At 42.9% G+C, this 13,221-nt stretch overlaps 2 protein-coding genes across 6 annotated transcripts; both read left to right on the top strand.

The window, feature by feature from the left end:
* Positions 1 to 2,055: 2,055 nt before the first annotated feature.
* On the top strand, positions 2,056 to 8,720 carry LOC117651374 (RNA-binding protein 4.1-like). Of its 4 annotated transcripts, none has more exons than XR_004588099.1 (6): positions 2,056 to 2,210; positions 2,771 to 3,000; positions 3,087 to 3,589; positions 3,730 to 3,972; positions 4,757 to 4,832; positions 8,246 to 8,720. XR_004588099.1 is itself a non-coding variant. In XM_034395368.1 (5 exons), exons 1-5 carry the CDS (start codon positions 2,204 to 2,206, stop codon positions 8,322 to 8,324), a joined length of 1,062 nt encoding a protein of 353 aa, XP_034251259.1. In that variant the 5' UTR covers positions 2,056 to 2,203; the 3' UTR covers positions 8,325 to 8,720. The 4 variants fall into 4 exon arrangements, 2 of the variants coding, with proteins under 2 accessions (XP_034251259.1, XP_034251260.1); XR_004588098.1 differs by lacking the exon at positions 8,246 to 8,720 and adding an exon at positions 5,955 to 6,613; XM_034395368.1 differs by lacking the exon at positions 4,757 to 4,832.
* An 882-nt stretch (positions 8,721 to 9,602) lies between these two features.
* On the top strand, positions 9,603 to 13,181 carry LOC117651375 (CRAL-TRIO domain-containing protein C3H8.02). Of its 2 annotated transcripts, none has more exons than XM_034395370.1 (5): positions 9,603 to 10,040; positions 10,417 to 10,585; positions 10,659 to 10,874; positions 10,955 to 11,166; positions 11,257 to 13,181. In XM_034395370.1, the coding sequence occupies exons 2-5, from the start codon at positions 10,424 to 10,426 to the stop codon at positions 11,351 to 11,353; spliced, it is 687 nt and encodes a 228-aa protein (XP_034251261.1). In that variant the 5' UTR covers positions 9,603 to 10,040; positions 10,417 to 10,423; the 3' UTR covers positions 11,354 to 13,181. The 2 variants fall into 2 exon arrangements, with proteins under 2 accessions (XP_034251261.1, XP_034251262.1); XM_034395371.1 differs by lacking the exon at positions 9,603 to 10,040 and adding an exon at positions 10,064 to 10,328.
* Positions 13,182 to 13,221: the final 40 nt, after the last annotated feature.

Genomic DNA, 13,221 nt, shown 5'->3' with positions numbered 1-13,221 from the left:
ACGCACACGCGTCGTCGCCGCCGCCGTCGCGGTCTGGCGGTCTGGCGAGCCGCACACGGAGCCGTGGCGTGCCGCCGTCATCACCGTCGGCGTCCTTTCTTGCAGCGACGCGTTGACGCCTCCCCGACCACAAAGAATGCTCAAGCCCCGCAGCCCGGCCCAGCCCGGCCCGTCAACCACCCCATGACCCGGCCCCGGCCGTCTCCTTGTCACATCGACCGCGCTGACCGCCCCAGCCCCAGCAGGCTAATTGCGAACTGGCCTGGTGCAAGAGAGACAAAGTGATGAGAGCGAGTTTGAAATCCGTTTTCCAGGCGATCGAATCGAACCCTTCCTGGCAGGGACGCCGCCTGTGTGTTGCAAATTGATGGTGGGGTGGCACGGTGCACCGAAGCTGACCGCGGGCAGGCGCACGCGCACACAGTGTGCTCCGCGAGTCACCTTGCTTCTGCGCCCCGCTCCGGCCCGCTCCGCCCCGCAAGCCACTCCACTCCGCGCCCTTCTTCCTCCCTTCCCGCCGAGGCGCAGCTCCTCGAACCACGAACCTGGAACCCCAAGGCCCATCGCCGTCGCTGAAAAGCTGTGGATGGTCTTTATTTTTGTGGAAAAAAGTGACGGCTAATTTCGGCGAGGCGAGATTGGCGTGACCGCGTGGCTGTCGCGCCGTCGCCTTGTCACCCCGTCGCTTCGCCGCACAGGACAGACAGGGACAGCGCGTGTCTGTGGTCGGCCCGCTTTGCGGTCACGCCGCGTCACGCGTCCCGCGGTCACGTCGTGGTCACGCGTCGCGACGTCGCCAAGGTGCTCCAAGGTGGCGGCAAGGTGGCGCCGCCGCCCTGCTTTGCGGTGGATGCGGCGAGACAGGCGACGGGTGGGCGGGGGGCTTCGTTTCGAGTGCATTAGATTCGAGTGTGCGAGGCAAAGTGATCGATGTCCTGTGGACTGGGTTCACAATGTTAATTGAAGCCAATGCCTGTACATGTATCACATGGGCCTCCCTGTGGGGTGGCCGTGGTTACCGTGTCCACCGAGGCCTCGACGGGCAGAGCCGGCAGGGCATAACGCACGGCACAGCCTCGGCGGCCCGGACACTGCCTGGGCACTGCCTGGGCAGTGACATGAACATCCGTCACTCCGTCATGTCGCTGTCCCCATTGGTCGCGTCCCCGCCCAGGGCCCAGGGAACGTGTGGCGGTGTGGCGAACACGACGTAGACATCGTTAGTCATTAGTCCGGCGACGCGTCCCTGGCCAGCCGAGCCAGCCGCGGCCAGCCCTGGCCGACTGACTGGCCGAGTCGCGAGCTCAAGCCCAAATTAATCGCTTCGACTCGGCAGCGCCAGCAGACCTGTACTCCTCCGACGTCCTCGACGTCTCGCCCTGCAAATCTGCAGCGGTACCAGCTACGCGCCCCGAACTCCAAGAGAGCCGCGGTGGGAGCCTGCGCCTCGGCTTCTACTCGGCGAGGATCTTCGAGAGCACGGCGCGCGCGGCAGCACAGTCAGCGTCAGCGTCGTATGGGTTGCCTACCTCTCGGCGTTGTATGGGTTGCCTGCCTCCCCGCGTCGAATGGGTTGCCTACCTTCCGGCGTCGAATGAGTTGCCTACCTACCCGCGTCGAATGGGTTGTCTACCTTACAGGCGGCCAGGAAGACTCTACGCCTTGGTTGGTCCTAGGGCTGTAGTTGGTCCGGGCAACCTCGTTCCTGAGAAACGTGCATCATAAACATGACTATTGGGTCCCCTGGAATTTCCAGAGATGTTTTCCTTTAAATTTAAACCCGACGTCAACGCATTCAACAAATGAGGGGGGATGATGCCATTGTCTTTATTCCAAATGTGCCCGGGCACCATGGATGGGAAAGGGACATCGCATAAAAATCGGTACAGACCCTGACTTAAGACCGCTGAAATTCACAATTTAACTGAGAACGAAGTAAAGTTATAACGCACGTAAGTGTATGCAAAGCACGCGAGGTTGCGCAGTTGCGCGTTTGACCACGTTTGACTCGCGTAGTCAGGTGTTTTCCCCTGCCCCCTCTCCCCTTCCCTTTGCCCTCGCCGTGAGCGCTGCCAGCCAGACGGCCGTCTTGAGAACTTGGTTGGTTCGTTTTGGATCCGAGCGAGCAAAGCGACGCCATTTCAAGGGTCGATTTAATCAACGAAGACAAGACTTTGAAAACCGAGTCGCTGATAAATACATCATGGCTGGTATGTAAACTGAACCATTCTGGCGTTTCCTTGGCCTCCTTGTTGATGTAAATCTCGTCTAGCTATTAGATTGTCCTATTCTTGCGTTTTTACTGTAAAACATCGAAGAAACCGAAGCCGACTCAGCCGGCGTCATACCCCTAGCCACCTAGCCTAGTTTATATCAGGAAAGATCAAGGAGTTAACAATTGTCCGCTTATTATTGTTTATTTTATTTACTTTGGCATCTGCATGTTTGTCTACCAACTTTGTTCAACAAGGCCAAATGAGAGCTGCACCTCTGTCCTGATGTCACTTATAGCCTTGCGCCTTGGGCTGCACCGGACATTCACATTTCGATAGCCATTCTATTCTTCATCCTTGATTACAGCCTTCAAATTTTTATCTTCTCACCTGGAGTTTATTTTTGAGACACACTTGATTAGATAGAATTTCATATCAAAACTTTTGCTAAATAGGTTATGTGCCTGTCAATGTTCCCCTCAATAAACTCTCACAACACATCCCTTTAAAATTTTCTTGCTTAAAATTAGTAATGCACTATTTTTGTTTCCTCTTAGATATCAAGACTTCAACAAATCCTCCAAAGACCAAAATCTTTGTGGGTCGCCTTCCCGAGAATGCCCAGGCCCCAGACTTGCGTCGGTTGTTTGAGCAGTACGGCACTGTGACGGAATGTGACATTCTAAACAGATATGGATTTGTCCACATGAAGACAGAGGAACAGGCAACTCGTGCAATTGAAAACCTGCACAACTGTAACTTTATGGGCTCACTCATTAGTGTTGAGGTAACATTTATCTTTACAGTAGTTCTAGCCAGAATATTTGTTAAGGCCTACGTTATTATTATGTTTTCTGTGGTTCATGTCAATAGGCATCTACAGGCAAGAGAGGCGGCCGAGACGGACCCGGTGGACCTGGTCCAAGGCGAGGGGGTTTTGGAGGCCGAGGAGGACGTGGAGGCTTTGGTCCCATGCGTGGTGGCATGGGATATGGAATGGGCCGTGCTGGTCCTTATGATAGGGCAGGACCTTACAGTCGCCCTGATGGTTATGGCCGCCCTGATGCCTACGGCCGTCCTGAGCCCTATGGTCGTCCTGACTTTGACCGAAGGCCTGTTGGGCCTGGACCTGCTGGACCGGGACCAGTGCCTGCTGGACCAGGCCCCGTACCCCCAGCAGGAGCCCCCATGGGTGCCATGAGGAATGGTTACTATGATGACCGCAGGGATGCTGCATACATGGACCGGTCAGGTGCTGACTACATGGACCGAAGAGACCGAGGCGATGCTGCCTATGGAATGGGTATGGCTCGCATGGACAACTATGACAGAGGATATGGTGACTATGCTGCACGTGCAGTTCCTCTGCCAAACAGGTAACTACTTCAATATTTCTGTTGTTTCTTATAATTTAAGTTTCAACCTTGTATTTTCAAATCAGTCAAGTTCTCTAAGCTAAATAACATCTATAGTCCTGCTGTTGCCATGCATTTTATGTCAAGTTGATCTATTTCAGTGACATGTATGGTGCTGGAGCATATAGAGAAGCTGACCGCAGTGCTTATGCTGACATGAGACAGCCTTATGAGCGACGAGACATGGTGCCTCGTGAAATGCCAGCTGCTCGTGATGCCTATGATCGCACAGCCATGGCTGCTCAAAACTTTGACAGACGTGACTATGGCGCCGCCCGAATGGCTGGAGCTTCAGATATGTTTAGCCGCAGAACCCCACCTCCCCAGCCTGCCTACAGCACAGGGTGAGCAGCATCTACAAAGCCTTTGCATGGCCTGTCCAGCACAGTGTTGACCAATTGCTGAAAGTGCAGTTGGTATGCATTGGATGTGGTGTTCTCATGTTGAATGGTCCAAAGTGTAGCATAATAAGCTTCTGGCTATGGGTTTGCAGAGCATGGAAATGGTTCTTATATTGCATGTCAACTTGCAGTATCAGAAATTTATTCTTTTCTTAGTCCATGAGCTTACAACGTTTTGACTATTCGTGGGAACTTAGAGGTTGTTTTGAAGTTTGCTCCATAAACTCAAATTTTTATTGCATGTCTACCTTTTCCTATTTCAAAAGTAGTTTTTCCTGTACAGCTTTCCTTTTCCATGCACTAATACTTTAGAACAGTTTGTCACATTCTGTCTACACATGCTAAATTTTTATTACTTAATTGCCATTTCTAAATAAATAATTGTTGCTGGAACCTTAACATGGTTAGTTAAAATGTTAACTCAGCGTGCCCCATTTTAATCCACCAGGTCTAATTGAGTCCAATACTTGCATTGCTGCTGAACTTGCTTGTAATAGTGACCTTCTTTACACTTAATTAAAAGTATCGAACATGCTGTCTTAAAATGTGGCTTCTTTATTTTGACTTTAAACCAAATTATATTTGTAGTTTTTTATTAACTTAATTTGTCTTACCAAATTTTTAAATTAATCTGGTTACGTTGTCAGTAGTAGTTACAATTCATATTATAAATGTGAGCTGCATGAAGTTTGCTGTGAAGTAGTCTTACACATTTGGAATTTTTCAGTTAACAATCAAGACCTGTTCCCTTGAGGAAAACGCCATGTGACCACATGGACATCCCTGGCTCTAGATTTCCAATGGTAAAGGTCAACTTGAAGATACCTTATGCATGTCAATTTTTAGAAAGTACAGTATAATTTACTGAGTAATCCTTATTACTTCCTTTTCTTATATCAGTCTGCATGTGTTTTTGCTTTGCTTTTGATTTGCTGTAGCAATTTTGCTTTTAAACAAGGGTTATATGGAATGCTTTTACTTTTTTTTCTCTTTTGTTGGTCTTACTTGTTTGGTGAATCCATACTCCGTGTATGGAGAATGATGGGAATGACATATGCGACTTCAACTTCCCCTGCGTCAAATTGGGTATCCAAACCCAACTTTGAAAGGTCAAAATGGATGAAAAAGTGGTACATGCCTCATTCAATTTGACTGTCTCCTAAGGAGGTGATTCTCCAGCAGTAAATCTTGTTTTTCTCCCTGGTAAATCTTACATCAATGAAATGCATATTACTGCTGTTGGGACCACTTCTTTTCTTGCCTTGAGATGATTTCTGACGTGAGGCATACCGCTTTTAAAATTCTTCTTGGAGACATCCCACTTTTGGCTTTATCCACCTCTTTTGTTTTTATGCGTACTTACAATTGCGAGATTAGAAAAATGCTGCGTGTGCATATTTTCTGCGATATCAAAGTCATTCAATTAATTGCTTGCGTTTACTCGCTAGGATTTGAGATGCGAAAAAATCGTCTTTTTTCACCACCGAATCTTGGGGTTCAAGTTTGGTTTTGTTTCGTTCATGCAGGCACCCCATATTGCGAAGCTCTTGCGGTAACTCTTATGGCTTTGTTTGGGTTGTAGGTTGTAGTCTTTGCATGTGTATTCATTATCAAACCGTCAAGTCATCCCAACAAAAGAAGCCTGCTCGTGAAACCAAGTTTGGGAGGGGAAGGGGTGAGGGGGGCATGGACACTTTGCCCAAGTCTATCCTGAAATATTTCTCTCTCCTGTTCTTTCACAAAGTCCAGTTCAGTGGAACAAAGGAAGATATTTTACTTGGATCATTTATTTATTTTCCTATAAATGATGATTCTGCAATCAAAACTGACGGATTGATTGTGTTCCACAAACTGGCTTTGCCTTCTCTTGGTGTCCTCCAAATATTAACTGCGTTAACACTCTGCGTTGTGTCTGTATGCCGTAGCTACCCTGATATGCAGCCGCGACGATACTAAGCGTCTCGATGATTGCGTGCGACGCTGGCAAGGCTGGCAAGATTGTCTGCCTGGCAGGCGTAGGTGCGAGAATCGGGAATCGAGAATCGGCACTCACCGTGGACAGCGAATCTTGTGCCAGGATATCTTTCTTTGTTTATTTCGAATGTAAGGTGTTTTCTTAGATATGCTTTATTTATATTGAAGACATTTGCATTTAGTTCGTGAACTTGCGATTGGAGAAACTGGCGCAGCTATGTCATACCTTGGGTGAACTGCGAATCCCTCTCTGCGATTTATAAATGCGTCTATAAACAATTGCGTTAGCATGAATATTGATTGTCCCCTATGTAAAGTTTATCAACAGTTCAATCATATGATGTATTATTTTTTTATTGACTTGACAAGAGAATTTGGCTACAAAGAATTTCCTTCAATTAAAGTTTAGGGTTAGTAAACAAAACTGCATTCAGCAATCCGTGTGCATTGCTTAGCAGAAATGAACTTTGCTTTCTTTGCGATCCGTCTCACTAATCATTTTGTATCCCAGCATCATTAGTTTTTGCGTAGGCTGTCTTCCACGCATTGTATGTAAAGCTTGTTTTTCTTGTAATTCGTTAGAGCCGTATAATAAACAATTCTTTTGTAATGTTGACTGATGAATGCCCTGATACCCGTGTAGATTTCTGGAAAACTTCCAGGATACTTCTTGCGAAAACCATAATTAAGTATACTTACTATCATGCCTGAAAACACATCGTTTGAAACTCCAGCGGGAAGTCGTCTAGAATCTTTTCCGTTGCGTGCGTACCCTAGGATTTGAGCCAAGTGTGTGTCAAACCATTAGGAGTGGGTCATTAAAGATGCAATCAACTTACCCCCAAAGCTTTCTTCATATGTGCCAGACATACTTTTGAAAAGTCTCAGTAGCCCAGTACTCTTTGTATTCCTGAACCGTAATTAATCAGTCTCTGGATTTGCTTTTACAGTCCTGTGCAATGCCCCACCATACCTTTGTTTTTGTTTTTTCATCTAAGCTGTTTTATTTGGATGTGCACAACTGTAGAGCAATACTTGATACATTAAATTTTGTGGGGAACATTTATGTAAGTAATATTGAAGTTCAGTATTTGTATAAATAAGTAACATAGCCTTCTAGCAAGGTCATAAAACCACCATGATAAAAGTTTGATAGTGCCAAATTGCTATATAGTTGTTTGGGTATCCCCTTGAAAGCTTCTGAGGGATTCTGTTGACATTTGGTGTGATCTCAATGACCCATTTTGAAAGTTATGACTATGACTCTTGGCTCATTAGAATGTTTCCTAGGTTCTTGGCTCAGTCAAGCTGTATTGCGTTTTACCACTACAAGTCAACACTATACACTATTTCACTTCCTATCCTTGCCACACAGGTTGGTTAGGGTGAAATAAAAAAAAAATCATGTCTGTTATTTCCCTGGTTGATTCAAGCACCAGTTTGTTTGAATTTTTACCCCATTCCACTGAGCAAGCTTCTGTTCTGTTGAAGGCATCTTGGTCTTGGCATAAGTATGAAATGTGCATACTTTGCCTTGATGAGTGGACTTGGGATTTGGAGAGACTTTCCCTTCGATTCTGGTCCACTTCCTGCTATGCCCTCTCGTTCTACCATGCCTGGTTGAAAGCTGCTCTCTAAGTGGTTGGGAGTAATCGAAGCTTCCTGAGCTGTGCCAGCTGTGCACGTGTTGACACCCTGCGGCGATTCGTATCATGCGGAAGGTAGGTGTTGCGTCGATTTCTTTGCGTTCAGTCTGCCGGCAAAGACACAAAAGAAACAAACATCGAGCGCCTTGTCAACAGCGGTTGGTTGACCATTTCCGTGGTGATCGAATTAGCAGTAGAGCAATTATTAGGCTGTGTGCTGGGACTGGGAAATGTTAAAGGTTCTTCAGCCATGCTTCAAGTTTATCTCATGTTAGGTCTGAGTGGCAGTGCTTGGGCTTAGTGCCTCTCTTTAAAATGTTGCAGATAGCTGATGCGAACAGAACTTCCTTGATTTCAATATTTGGCCATTATCTTGGTTCATGATTGGTAGACTTTCCTTCAGTAGTCCTGTAGCTTCTTAGTTTTAAAAAAAGTTGATTATTTTCGTCTACGTGTCTCTTTTTTTGTGTTAAATAACACCGTATTAAATTTTGAAGTTCTGATCTGCTGACTTTGTAAGAGGAATGCGATGTCATGCCTGGGTTCTTCTAGTGCTTTTTTATTTGGCCTCTTACTAATTTAACAATATTTTTCAGCTGTTATCAGATTAAAGAAGAACCTACTGTAGCTGTGCCACTATCGGTAAAGAAAGAACCTGTGTCATCTCAGGTATAAGTTGTCCAGAAGGGAATTTTTTCTCGCATCCATTTATTTTGTTTACATTTGGACTTGCTTAATTCAACTCTGTGTGTTGAATGGATGCAATTAGTTAACTTAAACTGTGTAGCCTTAATTATCATAAAGCTTTTGATAATTCTTTCATTTTGTTGCATAATTAATTTTTGAGGTGTGACTTATTCTCAATGTCTCATCTTCATTTTATTTCAAAGTAATATTTTTGTGTTAATTTGTTTTGATGGATTTTAGGGTGGATGGTATAATTATTTCTGTTTTACTAATTAGCTCAGCTGTCTGTGATTCTGACTTTTCTGGTTTTGAGAACTGTCCAGAATTGAAATTTCTCTTTCGCATACCAATTTAAAAGGAAATACATGCCCTTCTCTCCCTCTCTCTCTTTTTTTTCACTTGTTTGTCTGTTAAATTTATGAAAATTGTTAGTGAAGAAGTTCTTTAAACCACCATGGTGCAACTAGAATCAAGTCAGGTAGTTTGTCTCCAGTTGTTTATTTATTTATTTGTTTTAACTTTAATTTGTTGTGAAATATGTCACTTAGTATAATTGAGAGCATAAGTGTTGCTTTGGTGACACTGATGCTATGGCTGGCGGCTGGCTAAGGGCTGGGTAAGGGCCCTTAGGCACTCAGCTCTATCTCCAAACCGATAATCTTTGGATTTGGATTTGGATTTTAGTTTTACCATGGTATAGAGGCTATTGCTTGGCTTAAAACATTTCTATTTCAGGTATCCTCCTGCTGCAAGCTTTAAGAATTGAACAAATAATGAGAAAATAAAGACTGACTTTTGTTTATCTTGATTTTTATTTTATGTCTACATACCTTGACCTACCAACAATCATTCACACATTACCCTCTTCCATCTTCAATTCATTACCCATTGATAATTCTGTCATTGTTTGCACAAAACAAACTGATGTTGTTTTGATGAATCAATAGACTCAGTATAAATTAAATTTTTAGTAGACATTGAACCATTATTGGGCCTCAAGCAGAGAATGTGGGGACTGGACATTCATACTAAAATTCGTATTTAACAAGTGAAAGGACATGTGCTCACATGCACACCTGCAGTGCAGAGCCGTACATTGGCAGTGCTGTGATAAAAGAGGGGTGGGTGGCACGGCATTTGTCCGAGTTGGGGAGCTACACCTGCACCCCCCACCTGTCCTCTGCTCATCACTGGGGTGGTGGGGTAGGAGAACCAACTTTAGGATTATTAGGTGGGTACGCAGGGGTTGATCACTCGGGTCACGACCTCCGAGGCATTAATCGCAATCGCCCTAAAGTAGGCAACCCGCAGTCAACCCGCCTGAAGGTATGCAAAAAGTATAGCATGCCCCCCTGGAAGAAAATCCTGGGGACGCGCGCCTGAGAGTTATCAATCAATCAGACGGGCAATCAAAATTTCGACAGCCGATTTTTATTAATTCGCTGGTGACTTCCCTCGCAGCGCTGTAGTTGTTGCACTCAAAGAGAAAATGATATCCTCCCTCTCTCTCTCTCGCACTCGAAGGATAGCATTGGCGTTCCCCCTCGCCCCCCTCGTACAGCAGGCTGTAGTGGCGATTTGACACACTCGCTGGGTATCAACAGATGGTGGTTGTCTGCCTTCGACTTACAACACTTGGAGCCCACTGTGACCAGTATCCGTCGATTTATCAGGTTTAACAGTTTAAAGTGCGTTTTGGATTTGGTGAGTAAATATCGGGGGACAAAGAAACTACCCGCGATGTAGAAACCTTACAATGCATCGATTGTTTTCCTAGCCTTTGCATAAGTTTTCAATCTGTTCCCCTTTGTGGCATTTATATGTCATGATACCAATGTTCAGAAATACAACATCTGAATATAATCCAACACGAAACACATCCATGTATGCGTCATACTTTCTTAAGAAAGTACAAATAAAGTAGTAGTAGTATAGGTTAGGCTTGAATTGTATGAAATAAAATCGAGTTTCCCCTCCTCCATTAAGTTTTAAGTAATGGATTATCATCTTCTTTTATTATGTGCAAGAAATGGAATAAGGCGTTTCATTGCATCTTATGCATGTCATGTTAATTTTCTAGATAAACCATGGCTTCAACCACCTCACCACAACCAGTCAATGAAGATGATTTGAAAGCATTGAAAGAAAGGATGAAAATGATCTCTGATGCTGACCCCCAACAGTACCACAATGACTTTTCTCTTAGACGGTATCTGCGAGCATTCAAAACAGTTGATAATGCATTTAAGGTAGAGCATGGCCTTCGTTAACATCTTATGGTTAACAGCGTTCACCAGTAATAATAATCTTAAAATATTCCAGGCAATTTTGAAGACTAATAAGTGGCGAGTTGAGTATGGTCTGTCGGAATTAACAGAGTCTAGTCCTCTTGTTCAAAAGTTCATGGATCAAAACAAAGCCAGAGTACTGAGGCATCGTGACATGAATGGTCGCCCAGTAGTTTATATCCCTGCTAAAAATCACAATGTAAATGATAGGGACATTGATGAGCTCACAAAGTTCATTGTGTATTGTCTGGTGAGTTTTTTGTTTATTGACCTAAAGTTTCTTTCTGTCTTTATTTTTAATGGACAGTAATTAATTTTGTTTAATTTCAGGAAGAGGCATGTAAGAAGTGTTTTGAAGAAGTTGTGGACAATTTGTGCATCGTTTTTGATCTCAAAGATTTTGGATTGAGCTGCATGGATTATCAAGTCCTGAAAAATTTGATCTGGCTTCTTAGCAAGCATTATCCTGAACGTCTCGGCATATGTTTGATACTAAATGCCCCTGCTCTCTTTTCTGGTTGTTGGGCTGTAATCAAAGGATGGTAAAGTCTCCAATGCTGATCATTAATGCAAATGCTTTCATATACTCTTTAATGTATTTATCTTATTTTGGTCTTCTTGTTCCCTTCCAGGCTAGATGAAAATACATCCAGTAAAGTTCAATTTGTTAATAGTGAAGAGGAACTCTGCAAGTACTTGATACCTGATATTCTTCCAAGTGATGTTTAAAGTACTTCGCTTGCAAAGAAGACAACCTACCCAAATTTTTAAATCTTATAAAATTTCACATCCTATCTTTTCCTAATTTTAAATTAATTTACAGTAGTCTTATATTATGGCAAGTTCTTCTTCCATTGTTCTGAAAGGGCACAATTTTTTCCTTGACTGTTTTCTGTTTTGTTTTTTATTTTAAATATGTTGCTCTCCTGCCAATGTTATGTTTTTTTGTTTTTTTTGCCATAAAAAAAGCTGAGAAAAGTCCCTGTTAGCTAACATACTACCACTGAAACAAACTGTATTTAAAAGTTCTAGGCTACTTTTGTCTGCATTGTCTATGCCATGTTCTTCCATTCCTTGTGCATTGTAATTTAACTGTGTTCCAAACCATGTAGTATTTTTTGAACCTAAAGTATTGGCTGTAAGAAGAAACGTAGTCAGGTAACACACTGTGAAAGTTTAAATCTTTTCTAGGTCAATCTCCTGTAGATCTGTGATGAAATATAATGAAAGTAGAATAGAATATGAATTTGTTCCAAGCTTGTTCATAACTGCTGTGTGACCTTTTGCATCATTTTATAATTTAGTATCAGCATTTTCTCTGTGTGTGTGTATGTGTGCTTAAGTTTTGTTTGTACGCTACTTTAACCTTTATTTTCTATACTTGTTTTGTCCTAAAAAGGGCCTGCAGAACATGAGACCTCATGGTCTGAGGCCCAACCTGAGCCCCCAAACGTACTCTGACTTGAGGTCAACTGAGTGTTGGGTTCGAGTTCTGGCTTATCTTCTGTGTCCCCAAAAGAGGAGACAATGTTCCATACTGGTAAGATTTATTTTAAAGTCTTACTGTGAAAGCTAGAGGTCAACTTAGACTTGGTTTTGAGTTGACGGCTCATCTTCTGTATCCTAAAAAAGGAGACAATGTTCCATACTCTTAAGATTTATTTTAAACTCTTACTGTGAAAGCTACTACAGTACAACCATTAACTTTTTAAAATGTCTTAAGAATTGTATGGAATGTGCCATGTTGCTCTTTTTGTTGCATTTTCTTACTATTAACTCAAATATGTATTTATTTTCGAGGGTAATGTCAGAAAACTTGAATCAATGGCCTATCAGAAAAATGTTATATGCCAGGTAACAATTGACTCGTGTTCCATTATTTTTGTCCTTTAAATCAGATTATTTTAGACCTCTGTATTTTAAGGTATTTAATCTATTTCAAATGTGAAGAGAGATATTGTTTGTTTGAAACGGCTTGCAACTTAAATGTGTTTATTACTTGTTACGTGCTTGCTTAGCAGCCAAAATTGTATAAGCACCTCTATGCATTGCCTTTGCTATCTATTGCTATGTACCTTTGCCATTAGTTTGATAATTGAAAGTTACCTGACTAGTAGTTCTGTTCTTGAAAACTACTTAATTTTAGTCCTTAACATCACCTCTTCCGTTTTCTCACATCATTTGTTGCCTAAACAACGAAATTGCTTCTAGTATAATTTTCTAGCCCTTATGAAGAAAATCCCGATCATTGTTGAAGGTTGTTAAATTCGATGGCTGTTTCATCTATTTTGGAAGCTAAATCATTTGTTCTACTTTTTTGCATTTGTGTCATGATGCGCTCAACAAATTTAACTGTAGTACATATAGAGCACTGCAGTTTAACTTTTCAAGTTCAATTCTGTATGAACAACTTTGTTGGTAAACTTGCCAGCATTCCCTTATGCTAATGCACTAGATCTGCATGACTGATGTGATGTACAATCTTTTATGTTCCTGATGTATGTGGACAATTATCCCTTATGCACTGTCCCAGAAATAAACGATTTGAAAAGCCAAATGTTTTGATTTTGCTTTGTCTTCTACATTCCACATAATAC

Source organism: Thrips palmi, unplaced genomic scaffold (assembly GCF_012932325.1).
Source record: "Thrips palmi isolate BJ-2018 unplaced genomic scaffold, TpBJ-2018v1 HiC_scaffold_5, whole genome shotgun sequence".
Classification (NCBI taxonomy): domain Eukaryota; kingdom Metazoa; phylum Arthropoda; class Insecta; order Thysanoptera; family Thripidae; genus Thrips; species Thrips palmi.
The sequence above is the reverse complement of the archived record's forward strand: the minus strand, read 5'-3'. Positions and strand labels throughout refer to the sequence as shown.